The sequence below is a fragment of the Microcaecilia unicolor genome, chromosome 8 (genome assembly GCF_901765095.1).
Source record: "Microcaecilia unicolor chromosome 8, aMicUni1.1, whole genome shotgun sequence".
Classification (NCBI taxonomy): Eukaryota; Metazoa; Chordata; class Amphibia; order Gymnophiona; family Siphonopidae; genus Microcaecilia; species Microcaecilia unicolor.
This window is the reverse complement of record NC_044038.1, coordinates 244,733,138-244,754,318: the sequence shown is the minus strand read 5'-3', so window position 1 is coordinate 244,754,318 and position 21,181 is coordinate 244,733,138. Positions and strand designations below refer to the sequence as shown.

Below are 21,181 nucleotides of genomic sequence, written 5' to 3'. Positions count from 1 at the left end.
AATGCACTAAAGCCACAAAATATTAAGTACTGTGATAATTACCAAGAGCTTAATTTCAGGTATAATCTGCAGGGCTTCAAATTCTTTAATCTTTACTGGATCAACGTCCTCCTCAAGCTCCCAAGTACTTTCTTCATACGATAGTGAACACCATTTAACCAGGTAATGAGTTACCTCCTGCAGAAAATGCAGCAGCAGAGAGTGGTTTTATTTATAAAAATATATTGAGATCAAACATATTAGAAAAGAAGATAAAGACCCAGCATTAAAAAAAAAAAAAAAAGGAAAAACGGAGGTCTGTACGTTCGGTAGTCCTGCAGGAGAACGTAATCAAAGTCTTCTACAGGTGGTACCTCACACCTGTAAAGCTACACCATATGTACCCATCAGTGTCGAGGGCATGCTGGAGGCAATGTGGCGAGACAGGAACTATGGGACACATTTGGTGGTCCTGCCGCAAGGCCCAGGCATACTGGAGAGGTGTACAGTTTAGGCTCCATAAGTGGGTGGGACGGTCTGTACAGTGGCATCCCCTGATTTTTATATTGGGGCGGAGGCCAGAAGGCCTAAAGCACCATCAATGGCTGCTGGTGAGGGGAACCTTGCATGCCGCCCGGGTCAACCTGGCAAAGCACTGGAAGGCACCGAGGGTTCCCTCGCTGACAGACTGGATTACGAAAGTGAAATACATATGTGAGATGGAGAGACTGACAGCAGTGAAAAAGAGAACTTTGCCTAATTGGGAAAAAGTGTGGCTGCCATTTCTGTCTGATTGTTAGGGACAGCAGAAGATTGGTCTAGGAGGGGTTGGGAGGGGATGGTCCATGGGAGTATTGGAGAAGGTTAGGTAAATGAGGGGGAGGTGTTTTCATAAAATGTATAAAAATGAAGTATAAAATGTGTAAACAGTGGAACTGATGACTTTAAAAGGTAGTCTTTGTTTGATATTCAGTGTTATAGTTGGCTCACTTGGAGCATGATGTTAAGAGCTGTGTTGGCATGTTATGTGTTACGTTAATTCTGACCAATAAAGACTTCTATAAATTAAAAAAAAAAAAAAAAGGAAAAACACATCCATACAATAAGGTCTTTCGGAAACAGTCATTAAAACATAGAATTCTACGTATGGAACATACAGCATAAAATAGCCACTGTAATTTATTTAAACACTTACCTCACCCGTTTCAGAATCTTTTGTATGAGCTACTTCTAAAATTCGATCAACTTCAACATAGTCTGGATTGAACAAATCTTCATCAGGCTAATAGCACAAAATAAAAAAAGGAAAGTTGTAAAATTTTAAGCAAGCCATTCAAGGTTTTGTTCCAGTGTTTATATTCCTTAACAACACTTTGATTGTCTTGTATAACTCTTCACAATGTAATCCATAACCAAGTTGTAACAAATTGTATTTCCATCATTCATATCGTATTGTAAGCCACACTGAGCCCGCAAAAAGGTGGGAAAATGTGGGATACAAATGCAATAAATAAATAAAATAAATAAACAAAGTAGATAAATATGTCCCTCCTTTCAAACAAGTGAAAGTAACAAAACTAACTACCTACGTAAATACCAACGAGTACATCTGCATCTACAGGTGGTAACCCTCAGCATACGTGTGGTTGCTTGTAAAGAACATTACATATCACAGACAAAAATGTTAACATGCAAATATGTATTGATACTGCTTTATAAGTATTTATATATTTTCCAGCAAAAACAAGCTTAAAGAGCAGAAGTAAAACACACTGATTCCTGATTCCCTCGAGAAGATGAAATATATTTATACCTAATCTCCTTTTCTCGAGTCCTGCGTTGTGTCCCTTTCTAACCAGCAGATGGCAGTAGCAAAAAAACATGAACTATTACAGTGACATCATCAATAGACATCCTTATGCAGCCTGGAATTATCCAAAGCCATAACACATCACAAGCACTGCTGCAGATAGATCAAACTCTTGATTTTAGTGTTAGTCCCTTCTTCTCCCTCTAAATGTTTTTATTTCTTTATTTAAAGAACAGAACACTGCCCTCAAATACTGCTCAATAGCACTATACCTCAAATTCACTCATATCAACTGTTCAGAAGTTTTCAAACATTTTTCCAAACAATAAAACAATCCGAAGAATCTCTAACTAGGTCTCTCTGTTACTAACTCGACCCACCCCTCCCATCCACTCTCCTAACCTACCTTCTCTCCCGCTTCCCCTCCCCCCTCTCAACCTTTCAAAATCCACCAAGGCCAACTTCAGTTATAACTGCATCCCCAGAATGGTTTATTAAACTTTTATCAGCAGCAGTCAGGAACAGACAAGTTACATAGAAACAATTCAAGAGCTATCAAGACAGAGCAACTATCAAAGGTTAAACAACACATATAGTAAACCATGACACAGAACAGCAAGCTGCAACCTGCTAATTGTCATAATGATAAACCCATCCACCCCCCCACCCCTACCCCTCCAAACTGCCCCCTTTCCCAACCCAGGAGTCCAGGATCTGGAAAAAAAAATAAAAGCTGAACAATAGAAACAATAAAGAAAAGAATCATAAGTACATAAGTACATAAGTACATAAGTAGTGCCATACTGGGAAAGACCAAAGGTCCATCTAGCCCAGCATCCTGTCACCGACAGTGGCCAATCCAGGTCAAGGGCACCTGGCACGCTCCCCAAACGTAAAAACATTCCAGACAAGTTATACCTAAAAATGCGGAATTTTTCCAAGTCCATTTAATAGCGGTCTATGGACTTGTCCTTTAGGAATCTATCTAACCCCTTTTTAAACTCCGTCAAGCTAACCGCCCGTACCACGTTCTCCGACAACGAATTCCAGAGTCTAATTACACGTTGGGTGAAGAAAAATTTTCTCCGATTCGTTTTAAATTTACCACACTGTAGCTTCAACTCATGCCCTCTAGTCCTAGTATTTTTGGATAGCGTGAACAGTCGCTTCACATCCACCCGATCCATTCCACTCATTATTTTATACACTTCTATCATATCTCCCCTCAGCCGTCTCTTCTCCAAGCTAAAAAGCCCTAGCCTTCTCAGCCTCTCTTCATAGGAAAGTCGTCCCATCCCCACTATCATTTTCGTCGCCCTTCGCTGTACCTTTTCCAATTCTACTATATCTTTTTTGAGATACGGAGACCAGTACTGAACACAATACTCCAGGTGTGGTCGCACCATGGAGCGATACAACGGCATTATAACATCCGCACACCTGGACTCCATAGCCTTCCTAATAACACCCAACATTCTATTCGCTTTCCTAGCCGCAGCAGCACACTGAGCAGAAGGTTTCAGCGTATCATCGACGACGACACCCAGATCCCTTTCTTGATCCGTAACTCCTAACGCGGAACCTTGCAAGACGTAGCTATAATTCGGGTTCCTCTTACCCACATGCATCACTTTGCACTTGTCAACATTGAACTTCATCTGCCACTTGCACGCCCATTCTCCCAGTCTCGCAAGGTCCTCCTGTAATCGTTCACATTCCTCCTGCGACTTGACAACCCTGAATAATTTTGTGTCTGGTGGGCAAGAGGTTAATATAAGACAACCAAACAGCAAAAAGCTGCTTCTGCCTCTTAAAGGTAAGTTGAGCTTCCTTAGCCTCCCATAACATAAGTGTATGGAATTGGTTCCTCCATTGCCAATAAGTGGGCACCGCTGGCTGAAACCATCTCTAGAGTATACATATTTCCCCATCAAAAGAGCTTTCTGGAGGAGCAGTTTATGTTCCATTGTATCAATCAAATCAGCCCTTCTTGCCCGGATGGCACGGGCTCGACCGCATTGGCGCTGAGAAGGGCGGAGAGTTCCTCTGCAAGTACCTGCTTGTGCTGGAAGCTGTAAGACTGAGCCCCCGGTGGACAATTTGGAGGTTTGGAGTGGCCGGCTCGAGCCGGTTTCGGGCGCGCGAGAGCTAGCAAAGGACTTTGCTAGGAAGATTCCGATTGGAGGGGCTGCCGAGGACGTCACCCATCAGTGAGAACAAGCAGCCTGCTTGTCCTCGGAGAAATACCAGATCTACCAACGGCCTCACTGCCACACTCAACAATAGACCCACATATATCAAAAGTCTTATCCAATAATTTTGTGTAAAAGAACAAGCCCAGAAAGCATGTACCAAAGTACATTGGCTGAGCTCATGGAACTTGGTCTGACTCAGTATAGTTTTCCTTATGTTCTTATCTATACGAGATGGTAAGAAGTCTAAGGTGGACCCAGCAACGCTTAATGAAAGCACCAAATGGCAATGTTGCTCAGTGGTGGGACCCTTGGCGTGAGTACCCATGCTGGGCAGACTTATACCGTCTGTGCCAGAGCCGGTAGTGGGAGGCAGAACTGGTGGTTGGGAGGTGGGGATAGTGCTGGGCAGACTTATACGGTCTGTGCCAGAACTGGTGGTGGGAGGTGGGGCTGGTGGTTGGGAGGCGAGGATAGTGCTGGGCAGACTTATATGGTCTGTGCCCTGGAAAGGACAGGTACAAATCAAGGTAAGGTATACACAAAAAGTAGCACATACGAGTTTATCTTGTTGGGCAGACTGGATGGACCGTGCAGGTCTTTTTTTGCCGTCATCTGCTATGTTACTATGTTTTGGAAAAACATGAAAGCAAAGCTTTTTGAACAGAGGGCAGTGGGGAGTCATTAATGTGAGTAGGGGGTTGAGCTACTTAAGGAAGTAATTAGGAGAAACAAATGTTTAGTAGTGTGGCCTTTTGATTAGCTGGCTATAAGTAGAGGCAAGGGGAATATCACGGGGGGGGGGGGGGGGGGAGGTTAATATTTATGTTTTATTTATTTTCTAACGTGCCTCAGGATAACTTGGTAAGATATGAGCATCAAATGTTACAAATAAACACTTGCATTTCAGGTCAATGGAAAAGCAATGAATTCTCAAAGGCATGCAAACAGATAGCAAACAACAAATTTTAGCAGGCAGTGCTCCTGGTGTGCACTAAAACATGCAAAGCTTTCAGATGCAAGTTAACAAGAAAAGTTTCTACTATAACTGGGCCTGTAACACCAGATAATTGTTTCACCTCAATGAAAATATGCTTCATCTGTGCCTGTTTGTTCCTAAAGCGTCTGATTTTCTGCTGGATTCTGGGGTCTTTTTCCAGTTCTTCCAGCGTTGCCCATTTACAATGAAGATAAGAACTGAAAAAGAATAACATTTTTACAGAAAGCAGACATCCATCACCTCCTGCCACTTCAATGCTTTTAAGAAAAATCAGCTAAGCATAACTATGAAGCAAGGAGAATTCAGTCAACCACACTGCTTGACTGGTCAATATGTTCCTGCCTTTAAAACTATCTCTGCACAAAGTGGAAAGCCAACTGGATGAAACATTTTGAACTATCCTCCATTCTCCTCTGTGCAAATAAGACACGCCCCCAGTTACATCAGCCATAGACCTGGCATAACTGCAGTCAACATACTAACAGTGTTCTAGTGGGAAACCCACCCATGTCCACGCCCTCTTGCACTTATGTGCTATATATTGAAATGTGCCGTTACTAAATGGCACTCAAGATGCCCTGCTGCCACTTTCACAGGTGCTTGCATACTTACGCACATATGTGCTAGTATTCTGTAAATGTACATCCACTAGGGGCATGTAAACATAGGCACCCAGTTATAGAAGTGTCCTTCACGTGTGCATATATTACTCCCGTTTATGAAACCGCATGCAATGTATGACCTTTGACATGTGCATGAACATGCTATTTCTATGAATTACCCACATAATATATTTTTTTATATTCATAGATTAGATTCAGCTGGAATTTTCAGTAGCTCCATAGGTACGTCTTTAAAAGTTCCTGCAAAAGCAGCAGCCCAAATTTCAGAAAGTTTAATACCATAAATTCCTTATCCTGTATATGGAGCTATAATTTATTTTTGAAGTACCAAATCATCTTTGATGAATGCTACTATTGAGGCATGTAGGCCAGAAATCTGACTTCCCATATTTGTCACCTTCCCTTCTGTATTTCCCAGCTTCTTACCATGATTTCTAAGCTTTCACACAACTTCCTTGGCAAAATGATATAACTAAGGGGTAAAAAAGAATATCTGCAACCAGAGATACTATTTCTAGATATTCACTAGAGTAATATTCTTTGAGAGGCTGGGCAAGATTCCCAAAACTCCAGCTATCACTGTATGCAGGAGGCTGGTGGGTAGGGGGGAGAGGGAGGAAAAGGGGGAAAGACTACTGCAGGTACTGAACATTCCCAGCTGCTCTGAAGGCAGCAATTTTCAGACTGAACAATTTGCTCAGGTTGAAAATTACTCTCTAAAATGTTACAAAAGGAAAGGCTGGCGGCTTTCTTTTTTTTTATAAGTTAATTAACAGTACACAAATAGTGAAAGGACAGACCCAGAAAGAGAATAATAAGAATGGGGAGCAAGATGAACAGATAAGAAATGCTATTATTTTATAATTTACAAAAGAGATGTAATGTAAATAGAGAATTAATAACAATGTACATACAAATTTCTGTATTTGACAAAAAACTCTTCTACTTCAGAGGAGAGTCCGCCAGGATGGAACTGAAACACAAACAGTGGATTACATATTGGCTCTGTGTAATGCCAAGTGATTGCATGATCATCCTGATCAACCCTCCTTAATTTTGCAATAATTCACAATCACTCTACATGGAAGAATGCTTGCTGTACATTTATAGCTATGTATTAATACTGGTTTTATTTAGCAGTGTTGTATTTCTTAATAATTTATCTGCACTTGGAACTATCAAGTAATGCAATGTGCTAGATCCACTCAATAGTTACAGCTCCTTTTCTGTCAAAATATGAGTGGATGTAAAAAACTAATCACTCCCTATGAAGTAGTCTGGTAGAACCCAAGGGTTCTGTACTGTTAAATTTATTTCTTCTCCCTAAGTAATTCAAGTCAATGGACTTGCAGAGCAAGTGGTATGAATCCAATAAAAGTAGTATCCAACTCAAAAAGAGGATAGAAAGAGGCCGAACTAATCACTTGTATCAAATAAACTCTTTCATTAAATTTTAGCTGGGTTGTATCTAGCCATATCAAATTACAGGCTGGAGTATGATCAAAAAAATCAGAAGGGAAAAGCCTCAGTGCCCTACCTCCACCATACATTTGTACTTCAGGTGGCAGGATTCAAACAGGGTCAATACTCTTCATAGGCATAAAAACCCTTCCAAAAAAAAGAACAAACTCCAACTGTCTTCAACTTTATGTTTCAACAATTTTTTATTGATGAGGTCACATGGTATACAATTCCATCTCAGTCAATAAAAATCGTATAACAGCGAAGTCTAGTACATATTACTAAACCTGAAATGTCCATCATCAATGTTTTCCAAACTTTTCTCCCCTATCCCTTCCTTCTTGTCTTCTCCTATATCTATAATGTGTACATGTATAATTACTGTGCAGTTGCATAACTATTAACAATAAACTTTTATGTGAAACTCCAATATTTATAACTCGTGTTTTACTCAGTGTATTATCCCAACAATATTTACTGGTGGGTCCTCTTAATGTGCTCCTTCAAAGGATTGTTCTCCTATCTAATAATAACTGTCGTCAACTTTAATGGACCACAAAATGTGACTTTAAACAGAGAAACATAAAAAGCTCAGTAAAAGGTGCTTCATCAGCTGCCCAGTTTCAATCACATCGACTGTGGCCACAGTTTTCGCTAAACTGCTGTATCAAGATTTGATCAAAAGATTATCTTTAAAATAAAAAAAAGTGCTTACATCCCACTCCAGTGAACATAATGTACAACAAGTGATAAAAATAATTTTCAAGTTTGCTTCATTTAGTGGATTGATCGATTAAAAAATGCAGTACTTGCTCAGCGTCATTAGGTTCCCGCTAACATAATGGGAGTTGGTTTAGGAACCACCACTGACATCTCGGGGCAAGTTGGTTGGGAACATGAGGGAGGGAGAAGGGATTTTAGCTGGGCTTATTTTACTGGCTGTAACGCAGCTCGTGGTGTGCACCAAGCTGTGTAATTGTATTCATATAGTAATGCGCTGCTTTACATGCATCTGAATATTTTGCATCTCATTACTATGTAACATGGGGTGATCAATTTAACACAGCACTAGGGCACCACACCCAGCATTAGAGCCCTTTAACATGCACTAAGGGGCAAATAAACACAGGTTAGTGCCCTAACACAGCTTGATAATTACCTCCCTTATTTGGTTAACGGCAGTGGAATGGATCTCGTGATGCTGTGTACCTAAGTTAGCTTACATCATTTGTCTAGTATGAAAAAAAGAAAAGGTCCCAAAGAGAGACCCCGAATACCGAAATGTTCACTGGGGTCACTGTGCTCATGCCAAGTTTTAATCACCCAAGGTTTTCTACATTATCACGTTTTTCCTTCTTTGCTTACAAACCATCCCCAATACAGATTACCAAGAACAAAGAACACCTTACCTCTTTCTGAACCATTCTGGATGCCAGAATCTTCTCTATTATATTGGCATCATCTTCTGGAGGCTCCTGGAAAACATAACACAATAAAATCAGCCAACTTCATGGATCCCTCACTACTCTAACATAAAACAAAATACAGAGTCAACCCCGACGGCCCTATGGTAAGCATCCAATCCTCATCCTCACTCTGTAATAAGTAAATAAAACTCTCCTATCACAGTGCCATATAAAGATCATAGTGGTTCATATATGAAAAATACAGAGCTCAATATTCAAAGCAAATTGCACATTTGCCAGATACAAATCAGGCCACTTAACTCATTAAATGCCCAGATTTGATATAATAGCACCTTTCCACCAGGAGAGTGCTGGATTTGTCCCAGGGTGGTTCAGTACTGGGAGCAGGTTGAGCAAATGATTGAGCCTGCCATGAGTGGGAAAGCGCGGGGTACAAATGTAACAAAAACATACTGGGGCTAGGTCTCCCACAGAAACAGGGGGATTATTTATTGGGTTGAGTGGCGTCAAGCACAGTCTTCTGCTATTATCCTGAGCTCATATGGTGGTAGCGAGAGAATTGGATCAAGGCAGAGTGCTAGATGTGATGTATTTAGATTTTAGCAAAGCCTTGGAAATGTCCCACACAGACGACTAATAAATAAAGTGAGTGCACGAAGTAAGGACCCTAAAATGACTGACTGGGTTAGGAACTGGTTGAGCGGAAGGTGACAGAGGATAGTGATAAATGGAGCTCATTCTGAGGAAAACGATGTTACCAGTGGTATGCCACAAGGTTTGGTTCTTGGGCTAGTTCTTTAACATTTTTGTAACCGATATTGCTGAACAGCTGTCTGGTAAGGTTTGCCTCTTTGCAGACGATACCAAAATGTGCAATATGAGGCTGTGGATAACATGAGAAAGGACTCAGTGAAGCTAGAGGAATGGTCTGGAATTTGGCTGATGCTAAAAAAATGCAGTGTCATGCATTTGGGTTGCAAAAACCCAAGGGAATGGTATAGTTTAGGGGGTGAAGAACTTTTGTGCACGAAAGGGGAGCGTGACTTGTGGGTGTGATCGTATGCGATGATCTTAAGGTGACCAACAGGTAAAAAAGGCAACAGCAAAAGCTAGGACGATGCTTAGGTGCATAGGGAGAGGAATGGCCAGTAGGAAAAATGAGGTGATGCCCCTGTATAAGACTCTGGTGAAACCTCATTTAGAATATTGTGTACAATTCTGGAGATGCACCTTCAAAAAATATAAACAGGATGGAGTCGGTCCAGAGGGCAGCTACTAAAATGGTCAGTGGTCTTTGTCACTTTGAGGGGACAGACTTAAAGATCTCGATATGTATTCTTTGGAAAAAAGACGGGAGCCTGAATTCAAGAGAGCTTGGGACAGGTACATAGGATCTCTAAGGGAGTGATAGGGAGAGTAGATGGCATGGACTGGCAGACTGGATAGGCCATATGGTCTTTATCTGCCTGCGTTTTTCTCTGTTTAGGAAAAGTGATTCAATAACCGCTTGGCTGCCTTGTCCTGGAAAATAAACAGATATGGTGGAACAAAAGAATATTGCCAGACTGCCCCCCTTCTCTCCTGCCAGTCCTATTTACAAAATGGAAAATGTATGGGGGGGGAGGAGGGGGAATTGATTCAGATAAGCTACATCGGCATCTTCAAGCCAAATCTCTAAGCAGAGGATATGTTGATTGAGCAAGTCTCTGAATAAATGCTTACCCCGGAGTTAGCGCACATTTAAAAGACCGTAAACACAAGTCAGAAGTTATGGGGGGGGCTTAGCTTGTGGTAGGAAGGTACCGATCTATGAAACCCAACAAGTGGAGTCAGTGTTCTTACGTGGACACGGTTAGGGCATAAAGCCTGTGATGGCCTGTAGCTCCAAACAATGGGGATGGTATGCAAAAAAGTAAAGGGGCCTGACAAAGGTGCCATACTGAATAAACACAGAGAAAAAAACAAAAATACAGTGGACATGATAACATAAACAGGTGTGCACGAAGAAGCTCACTAAGGAGCATGACCTGCTTTGAAACAAGCTTCTGCTGCAACTTGTACCTTTTAAGGAAGCAAATCTAGTCCCTTATTCAGTCCATCCTGCAAGAAATCCAAAATGTCAGAAATGGACAATCAGAAAGGAACTATGCCTTTTTTTTTTTCACACCAACCTTCAAAGATCCTCCATAAGCTAAAGAAGTAGACTTTTCTGGAAGATAAAAGGGTCATAAGTACATAAGTAATGCCATACTGGGAAAAGACCAAGGGTCCATCGAGCCCAGCATCCTGTCCACGACAGTGGCCAATCCAGGCCAAGGGCACCTGGCAAGCTTCCCAAACGTACAATCACTCTTCCCGAGTACCTTAACCGCACCCTCTCAAGAGCCAAGTCATAAGACAAAATGGAGATGTGTCCTGCATGCTGATTGGGCCTTGTATCAAGAAGGGAGTCTTCTTGGAGAATATCAGAGGCTTCTCCACCTTCATCCTCATCAGATTTCTACATCAAGGCCTCCTAGGCCAGTTCAGAGCCACGAGAACTACCAGTCCTGTATGCACCTGCATCTATTATAATCCCTTGCCTATCAAAGGACATAGAGGAAAGACATCTCTGGAAACCTTTTTAAAATCTGGTGTTACTTTGGCCATCTTCCAATCTTCAGGTGCCGTGAGCAATTTTAATGACAGTTTACAGATTTCATTTCCAATCCTGGTTATCTGCTTCTCTTTAACTTGTCAATTTGTTTTATTCTCATCTTCCAGGTTTACTGATATTTGTTTCAATTCCTCCATATGTTCACCTTTAAATACCATTTCTGGCACAGGTAGCTTCCCTTACATCCTCCTTACTAAAGAATTCATTTAGCCTCTCCTTCTTGAATGCTCCTTTTAATCCTTGATGAACTAATGGTCCAACTGACTCCCTTACAGGCTTTCTGCTTTTAATGTACCAGAAAATGTTTTTACTATGAGTTTTTGCCTCTAAAGCAGGCTTCAAATTCTCTTCTAGCCTTCTTTATCAATGCTTTGCATCTAACTTACCAGTGCTTATGCTGTTTCTTGTTTTCTTCATTTGGATCCTTTTCACATTTTTTGGAAGATGCTCTTTTGGCTCTACAAGACTTTTTCCACCTCTCTCAGATGGAGGAGCTGATCAAAGACTGCTCACCCAAGTGACTCTGCTTTGCTCACCAAGTCTTGTAGCAGGTTTAGATGCCGGCTTTGAGTTAAGACTTGCAAGTGGTTAGATAGGTTTGATCCCAACAGAAAATTCAAGCCTCCCAGCGCTACATCTCTGTTCAGATGTTGAATAATGAAACATCTTGGCTTTCACCCAATCACTTGTGATGCTCTAGCAGTACACCTGCCCTTGAAGTTGTACTTTTCTTAGGTATGAAGTAGAAAATAATCAACACTACGATGAAAGATGACATTTTCTTGAAAAACTAGAACAGAAACTGAAATACAATGAGAAACCAGACCTACAACCATAAAACATGGTAAAAATAAAAAATAAACTTAGGAAGGAGCCCATTGGTTCAGTGTTGGTGCTGCATGCTGCTATGCAGAGGAAATGGGTCGAGTCTCTGGTCACGTCTTTCATTTATCCAGTTAGCCACAGCTAGGAAATCCTTAGAAGCAGGTCTTTAATTTGTAGTCAATAAGGAAGTGAAACTGTGGAGCGAGGGAGAGGGAAGGCAGACCATGAGAAGGAGCAACAAGAGAAGAAGAGCCAGATTAGGGAGCAGATTATTTATTCTCTGCTCAACTCCAGGCTCACACCCTCGACTCCTCTTCCATCGAGGTTGCTTGGAAGGGAGAAGCTAGAGCAGAACACCTCCATTGTTCTGGAGTCTGAAAGAAGTGGCGGGCCATCCCCTCAGAAATTAAGCCCTGTTGAGAAAGCAATGGTCACAGCAACTTGGAAAGGGAATCCGTTATTGAAATATGGTAGCACCTAATGGTCAGACGTAATTGCAGAGCTCTGGAAGGAATCCTAGTGTTTGACCCCAACAAAAAAAAGCCCCAGCTGAGGAATGTCACTGTAATAACCAGGCTATGTGAGTCCAGAGAGAAAGAAAAGGAGGAAGAATCCCTGAAGAGTTGCAAAATAAAAGTTCCTGCTCCTAGATCCCAGGTTCTATTTTATCATTAATTTGGATGTATAAAAGGGGAGGAAACTATCAGCCCCCCCCCCCCCCCCCCCCCCAAAAATAAAAAAATAAATAAATAAATAAGGGAAACTCAACAGTGTCATCAACCCTAAATAGAAAGATAAAAGGAACAAAAACATAAGTTGTGTGACTAAAAGAAAAATCTTCAAGGTGTCAAAGACTAAAAAACATTAAACAGTCGACAGTGACAGCAGTCTAAAAACAACAGAAAACAAAATAGTGACATTACAAGGTCCTTGGTACATAAGAAAATCCATGCAAGCTCAAAAGCTTTTTACAAGAAAATTGCAAAAGAGGCCTCTGCACTGCCAAGTAGAAGCATCAGCTGATGCCTCCGAGTCCATAGTTAAGTCTAAGTGCTTTGAAAACAGGCCTCCTAGTGTAATACTGCCTCACATGCACTAAAGTACCTCTGCTTGCCATGCCAACGCAGAAGACGACAATGCTGATGCTCGCTCTACTCCCAGAACAGCAATTGTTTCACCATCGTCATCAACCACTTTTAGATCCAAGTCCTCATTGTATTTCCTGCGCTTCACCTGTCGCCCAGACCGCCGTTTCTGTGAGCCAAAAAAAGAATCAGATGTTACAATATGCTAAGGAGGGCTGTTTCAGGTTCTCCTCCTCAAGCTTCTTTGACATACAGATGCATAATTCTGATAGCTTGGGGTCATAGTTGCAAGTCTACGTATTTATAATTTTGAAGCAAATGATTATGTATAATTTCTTTACAATCAACTCTCCAATTATTAATGTAATTTTTAGCAATATATATTTGATTCTCTATTGTTTTATAGTTGTAATAATTTTCTTAAGAAACTTAACAGTTTAAGGGCCCTGTCTACTAAGGTGTGCTTGCGTTTTTAGTGCACGCTAAACGCTAGACACACCCATATATTCCGATGGGTCTCTCCAACTTTAGTGTGCACTAAAAACGTTAGCACACCTTGGTACACAGTATATACACGCATACACACACATCCCCTTCTGCTATTTTTCTAGACTCCTGATGTAGGCCCATCTGGCTGAAACACAGCCCATGTTGAGTCAAGTGAAGATTTTTTTTAACTAAAGGACATTTGAGAACTTTTGAGGTACAAGTTTCAATTTGTAACCTCCGTTGTTCCCTTGACTGATAAAATACACTTATACATGAAAACAATTACAACTTTTTAAAACCATGTTTAAATTCATGCGAGAGAATTTGAGTGCTATTAGAGGTCACTGTATCAACTCATTTTATAAAGATACATAAATGTTAATTTGCCTTTATGAAATAGGTGCCTTTTTGGATATTTTATGTAGATGCTCTATTATGAAAGTTCCCCATTAAGTGCCTGGTGATAACTGGATGAAATAATGTTAGAATTTTCCACAGAAAATGATTATCTGAACACACGCCTGCAAGGACCTTCCTATGGGCAAGACCCAGGCAGGGATTTCAAAGGAAACATAGCAGGGCTGAAAAAATTGTTTGAATTCCCGGCCATTTATCAAATAACCTTGCTAGTTCCATACACGTTTCCAATACTGAACAGTGGCATATCACTGTCCCAGTTCTGAATATAACACTATACCTTTTAGATGTCAAACGAAAATTCTTTACTTTTCTAAGAAGAAAAATATGTTTAATCACATCATATAGGCGAAAATTAATACAGAAAATATCAAAAAAATGAAAAGAGCAAAATGACGGAGTGGCAAGTACAATCCTAAAGAAAGGCACAGAGGAAGTAACCTGCTTGTCCTGCACAGAGAGACAAGGACGACGACTCTATCCGCTTTGCTGGGCAGACTAGATGGACCCCTGCTGATCTTTATCTGACATCTTTACCATGTTACTATGTCAAATCAGTTAAGCACCGCAATTTTGCAAAATGGATTCAGCATTTACAAAAGGTACACCAAGAGACTTTCATTGTTCTATAAGCATACTGGCAAGAAAAAGAATATTTAGTACAGTTACAGCTAGCAGTAAATCTCAGCATTTATATTGAGACTCTCTCACCACCATCACTGTCATGTCCAAATTGCAAGTGACTCAAAAGATGTTCTCATCAGGGCAGTCAATCATGAGGCGAGTGTAATACCCTGGCTTCCACCATATATCTCTGCATTGAATGGGTGGTAAACGGTAAATCCAATACGCTGCTATAAGGGCGAAAAGACTCTGGACTGCCTTCAACCAACAAACTGCTGGGATAAGAGGCTGCATGTCTGACTCGAACCACTGTGTGGCTGTGATAAATAGGAGATGGCCCACAGAAAGGGTTTATTTTCCCAAGCTCAGACCTACATCCACACCCCTGAGGATCAGGATTGGTCCTTAGTTCAAAAGGAATTGCAGGGAACACTCCAATACGATTGGCAACTTGAGGGCTATAGGATGTGCTCTGGATCATGGATGAGGGACAGCCATAACTTAGCTGAGTCTTTTAACAAGGCTGCAGTATCTATGAGGTAAAGCTGTTTATACTGTTTGTGGACATTAACTGGATTATTGTAATCCAGACAGAATCAACTGTGACTACTGTGTAGAGTGGAGGAGTAGCCTAATAGTGGGATTAGAACCTGGGAAACCAGGTCCAATTCCCACTGCAGCTCCTTGTGACTCTGGGCAAGTCACAACCATCCATTGCTGCAGGTACAAAAAAAAAAAAAAAAAGATTGCGCGCGTCCACTGAAGATAGAAAAACTACCTGCATTCCTAGAGTGTTGAGAAAAACTACACTGAACAAGAATTTGTTCTGTACAGTACGTGACTAGTTGAAGAATAAGATTCACAACCATACTAAAAAAAAATAAGAACAAGAAAGCATACAACTATCAGATAACTAACAAAAGGATGACCATAAATTTAGACCTGCCACTCAGTTGCCTAGATTCATGAGCCTAGTGCTGGAAATCAGTGCTCAGTTCCTAACTTCTTTTCTGTGTCCTAAATCCACTCCTATTAATCACCCACTTTTTATGCTCCTAAATTTAAGAGTTTAGTGAAATTTGAGTAAACGATTTATACACTCAGCCCTAATAAATTTTCAAAGAGGCCAATTAGTCAAGTTAGTAGCATAAATCCTTTGAATATCTGGCCCTTTACCTTTGCAGCTGCTGCTTTTTGTCTTTTTTTTAATTAATATTTTCCTCATTTTATCATACGCGCCCTTTTGAAAGTTCATTGCTAATGCAGTTTATTTCTTTAGTGTCATTACTCTACATATTAACATTTGAACATGTTACAGTCACTATTTCCGAGTTGCCTCAACACCAGTACCTCTTGTACCAAGTCCTACCTTTCACTAAAAACTAAATCTAAAATAACTCCTTTGTCAGTTCCTGAACCAGCAGCAGTCATTTATTTCATCTATGAACTTTATATGACATTTATCTAGGCCAAAAGTCTCGTTGATATCACCTGAGAAGGTTTTCACTACACAGAGTTATTCTAATAATTGCTGGAAGTACTGAGCTTCAAGTGATCTACAAAACCTGCCTCCGAAACCCCAAGCTGAATCTTCTTCCACCAATCCTCTCATACAGTGGGGGAAATAAGTATTTGATCCCTTGCTGATTTTGTAAGTTTGCCCACTGACAAAGACATGAGCAGCCCATAATTGAAGGGTAGGTTATTGGTAACAGTGAGAGATAGCACATCACAAATTAAATCCGGAAAATCACATTGTGGAAAGTATATGAATTTATTTGCATTCTGCAGAGGGAAATAAGTATTTAATCCCTCTGGCAAACAAGACCTAATACTTGGTGGCAAAACCCTTGTTGGCAAGCACAGCGGTCAGACGTCTTCTGTAGTTGATGATGAGGTTTGCACACATGTCAGGAGGAATTTTGGTCCACTCCTCTTTGCAGATCATCTCTAAATCATTAAGAGTTCTGGGCTGTCGCTTGGCAACTCGCAGCTTCAGCTCCCTCCATAAGTTTTCAATGGGATTAAGGTCTGGTGACTGGCTAGGCCACTCCATGACCCTAATGTGCTTCTTCCTGAGCCACTCCTTTGTTGCCTTGGCTGTATGTTTTGGGTCATTGTCGTGCTGGAAGACCCAGCCACGACCCATTTTTAAGGCCCTGGCGGAGGGAAGGAGGTTGTCACTCAGAATTGTACGGTACATGGCCCCATCCATTCTCCCATTGATGCGGTGAAGTAGTCCTGTGCCCTTAGCAGAGAAACACCCCCAAAACATAACATTTCCACCTCCATGCTTGACAGTGGGGACGGTGTTCTTTGGGTCATAGGCAGCATTTCTCTTCCTCCAAACACGGCGAGTTGAGTTCATGCCAAAGAGCTCAATTTTTGTCTCATCTGACCACAGCACTTTCTCCCAATCACTCTCGGCATCATCCAGGTGTTCATTGGCAAACTTCAGACGGGCCGTCACATGTGCCTTCCGGAGCAGTGGGACCTTGCGGGCACTGCAGGATTGCAATCCGTTATGTCGTAATTTGTTACCAATGGTTTTCGTGGTGACAGTGGTCCCAGCTGCCTTGAGATCATTGACAAGTTCCCCCCTTGTAGTTGTAGGCTGATTTCTAACCTTCCTCATGATCAAGGATACCCCACGAGGTGAGATTTTGCGTGGAGCCCCAGATCTTTGTCGATTGACAGTCATTTTGTACTTCTTCCATTTTCTTACTATGGCACCAACAGTTGTCTCCTTCTCGCCCAGCGTCTTACTGATGGTTTTGTAGCCCATTCCAGCCTTGTGCAGGTGTATGATCTTGTCCCTGACATCCTTAGACAGCTCCTTGCTCTTGGCAATTTTGTAGAGGTTAGAGTCTGACTGATTCACTGAGTCTGTGGACAGGTGTCTTTCATACAGGTGACCATTGCCGACAGCTGTCTGTCATGCAGGTAACGAGTTGATTTGGAGCATCTACCTGGTCTGTAGGGGCCAGATCTCTTACTGGTTGGTGGGGGATCAAATACTTATTTCCCTCTGCAGAATGCAAATAAATTCATATACTTTCCACAATGTGATTTTCCGGATTTAATTTGTGATGTGCTATCTCTCACTGTTACCAATAACCTACCCTTCAATTATGGGCTGCTCATGTCTTTGTCAGTGGGCAAACTTACAAAATCAGCAAGGGATCAAATACTTATTTCCCCCACTGTACATCTGTCTTCTGGCAACTTTCCCATATCTTGGAAAACAGCTCTGGTCCATTCAAACCTGAAGACGTCATCTCTTGATCCCTCACTTTTAGGAATAACCGCTTCCTTCTAAATCAGTCATGAAAGATTTAGAAGGAAGAGGGTTATTCCAAAACAGTTCTTAAGAAAGCATACAGAAGAGCTACATTTAACAACAGAGACTTACTTTTATTGAACGCCAAAAGAAGTGAAGCAGATGACAACATCATGACAATGGTTATGCAACACACTGAATCCAGTTAATACATAGCGCGCATAGTCATGAATCGTTGGGAAATTATGCAATCCATTCCCATCTTTCACGACACAAAGCTATGCATAGCATTCTCAAGAGGTAACAACATTAAGGAGATAGTGAGTCCCGCAGATGTACGGCCAAGAAGGAAGAGCAGTGCTAATCAAATCCGTGGCCATTATAAATGTGGAACGTGCCAGATTTGCAAAATCACCAAACAAAAGAATTTTTAAATTTCCACACCAATAAAACATATGAATTGCACCATTTCACCAATTGTCTGTCTGACCATGTAGTTTATTTGATCAGCTGTCCTTGCAAAAAAATCTATATAGGAATGACAACTAGACCCTTAAAGGTCAGGATCCTCGAACACAGATCAAACATCAGAAGAATGGTTCGCAAAGAACCCCTTGTAGAGCATTGCATAGATAATAAAAACAAATTTGACGATTTGGAGTGCTTTGCCATAGATAGAGTTGATAAATTAAACAGAGGAGGTAATTGCAAATTGCTATTACAAAGAAGGGAAACTAAGTGGATCTTCAATTTAACAACAATTGAACCATATGGTTTAAAATAGCTCAATAGATTGGTACATTTTTTATTAACACATCAAATCATTGACCATATCAATCACTCAATGAAACTCCTTTTTAGAATTTAAATGATGAACTTATAAAACGCAGCTGTTCAATGCATGACGCTGAAGCACCATTTTGTTAAAACAGAACGCCTTCATTACGAGTAAGTGAACCTTTGGGTTGTTGTGGTATGTGTGCACAATTTACTTCATATTTTTAACAGTTAATTTCTGTTTCTCCAGACCCTCAGTAATACTATTCAGCACTTCGTTCCTGAAGAAGCCTTTCACCGGGGTGAAACGGTGGCCCCCGTTGAACGCTTAAGAGACAGTGCTGCATTCAAAAAATCAAAGCTAAGTGCAGACTTTTAAACGATTATAGAGTTTACTGCTGACAAGGTTATTTTGTAATTCAACCAACAGAAGTAAATTTAAACAATCTTTAAAAATCAAAATAATATATATAAAAAATTCTCTCTGGAGTTTTTGATGGCCTATGATAGAAATCAAGCGTTTTTTACGTTTAAGTCTATACAAAACTTAATACCGTTTAAAACCTTTGGCATCTTGCCTTAGGTTTCTGAGGGTTTTTCTCCAGAGTACGATTTAAGCACAATCTTTGTGTAAATGATCAGCTAGAGTTTGTGTACCTTAGTATCAGTCTACTTCACGATAGCTCTAGCATATACTGCAGTCAGTCCGGTTCTTCTTCAGTAAAAGCATTTTATTTCCCCTGGCTCCTAAAAAGTGTAACTAATGTTTAAAATACTTTCCCAATCCTAAGAGAACCTATATCAGCAGCTGTTCTCCAAACAACAGGACACCAGTTAAGAAGAAATTTAGCCTAGCCAAAGAACTGTTTTAATATCATGATTTCTAAAGCAAATCTTCTGTGCATTTGTACCTGGCTGTCTGCAGATTCCATAGATTCCTCTGTGCTCTGGGTGGCTGAGTTTAGCAGGGACTGTTCCAGTTCCAAGTTATCCACAGAGATCTCATTTTTCCTTTTTCCTTTCTTTTTTCTTTCCATAGGCAACGGTCCCTGGTCCTTGCTGAAATAATACAAAAAATTATCTAAAACAAACGATAAAGAAAAGTTGGCAAAGGTTTATTTATAATATTTTATGCTTAAATACAATAGTATAAAAGGTAGATGTTTGTCAGCACAGGAATGTGATAAACATAAGAATGTAGAAAATGTCAGCAGATAAGGACTACACGGTCTGCCCATTTTTCTTGCCTATTGTGCCATCATTGATTTTATTCAACCGTGGTTTCCTCCTCCCACAACGCTAGCAAGTCAATTTTCAAAGGAAAATATTGCACATCAGGTAACTAAACTGGCCCATTTCAAAAATAACTAGGGCCAAGTCAGTGGTGTGGCCACAAGCCCACCCAGCAGTGGTACAATTTAGGGAGTGAAGAACTTTTGTGCACGAAAGAGGAGCGGAACTTGGGTGTGTGATCATATGTGGTGATCTTAAGATGGCCAAACAGGTAGAAAAGGTGACAGCAAAAGCCAGGAAGATGCTTGGGTGCATAGGGAGAGGAAAGGCCAGCAGGAAAAAGGAAGTTATAACGCCATCATATAAGGCTCTGGGGTGAGACCTCATTTAGAGTACTGTGTACCAGGGGCGTAGCCAGACAACAGATTTTGGGTGGGCCTAGGCAAGAATTGGGTAGGCACCAAGTGTTCTACCCTCCCCCCCCCCCCCCCCAAAAAAAAAAATTCTCAGCTGGTGGGAAAATTCTTCTTTCCACCTCGGCAGCAGGCATGCACTGAAAACTGAGCATGCGCAGGTGCCGGTGTCATGGAGAGTAGCGTTTTCGTTACAATCAGGGGAAAATCTTCAGCTGGCGGAGCTTGGGATTCCCTCCAGTTACCACTAAACATGTGCTACTGTTGGGTGGGCCTGAGCCATAAATGGGTGGGCCCTGGCCCACCCAAGCCCACCTGTGGCTACGCCACTGCTGTGTACAATTCTGGAGACCACACATTCAAAAAGAAACAAACAGGATGGAGCTGGTAAAGAAGGCAGCTACTAAAATGGTCAGTGGTCTTTGCCATAACACATATGGGTTCAGGCTTAAAGATCTGAATATGTATACTTTGAAAGAAATATGGGACAAAGGGAGATAGGATAGGGACGTTTAAATACCACCATGGCATAAATGCAGAGGAGGCAAATCTCGTTCAATTGAAAAGAAGCTCTGGAATGAGAGGGCGTATGATGAAGTTGAAAGAGGACAGACTCAGGAATAACTTAAGGAAATGCTACTTCACGGAAAAGGTGGTGAATTCATGGAACAGCCTCCCAGTGGACGTAGTGGAATCAAAGACTGTATTTGAATTCAGGAAGGAATAATAGATGGCATAGATGGGCAGACTGGATAGGCCATATACAAGCTCATTTTCAAAGCACTTAGCCTCCCAAAGTGCTTTGAAAATATGCCTCATAGTCTATCTGCCTTCATTTTTCTATTTTTTTTTTAGGGGGGTGGAGTTGGATTCTAGATCCCAAACAGATT

General features: G+C 41.1%; 1 protein-coding gene across 2 annotated transcripts in view; it reads right to left on the bottom strand.

Moving 5' to 3' along the window:
• Positions 1–21,181, bottom strand: part of CHD6 (chromodomain helicase DNA binding protein 6) — a 218,829-nt gene that overhangs the window by 170,092 nt on the left and 27,556 nt on the right. For both annotated transcript variants that reach the window (XM_030212950.1, XM_030212951.1), the window contains 7 exons: positions 19,557–19,704; positions 13,078–13,227; positions 8,475–8,540; positions 6,519–6,577; positions 5,061–5,178; positions 1,175–1,261; positions 43–177 (listed from right to left, as the gene is read on the bottom strand). In XM_030212950.1, coding sequence (XP_030068810.1) covers positions 43–177; positions 1,175–1,261; positions 5,061–5,178; positions 6,519–6,577; positions 8,475–8,540; positions 13,078–13,227; positions 19,557–19,704 — 763 coding nt within the window. The remainder of the gene's footprint in view (positions 1–42; positions 178–1,174; positions 1,262–5,060; positions 5,179–6,518; positions 6,578–8,474; positions 8,541–13,077; positions 13,228–19,556; positions 19,705–21,181) is intronic.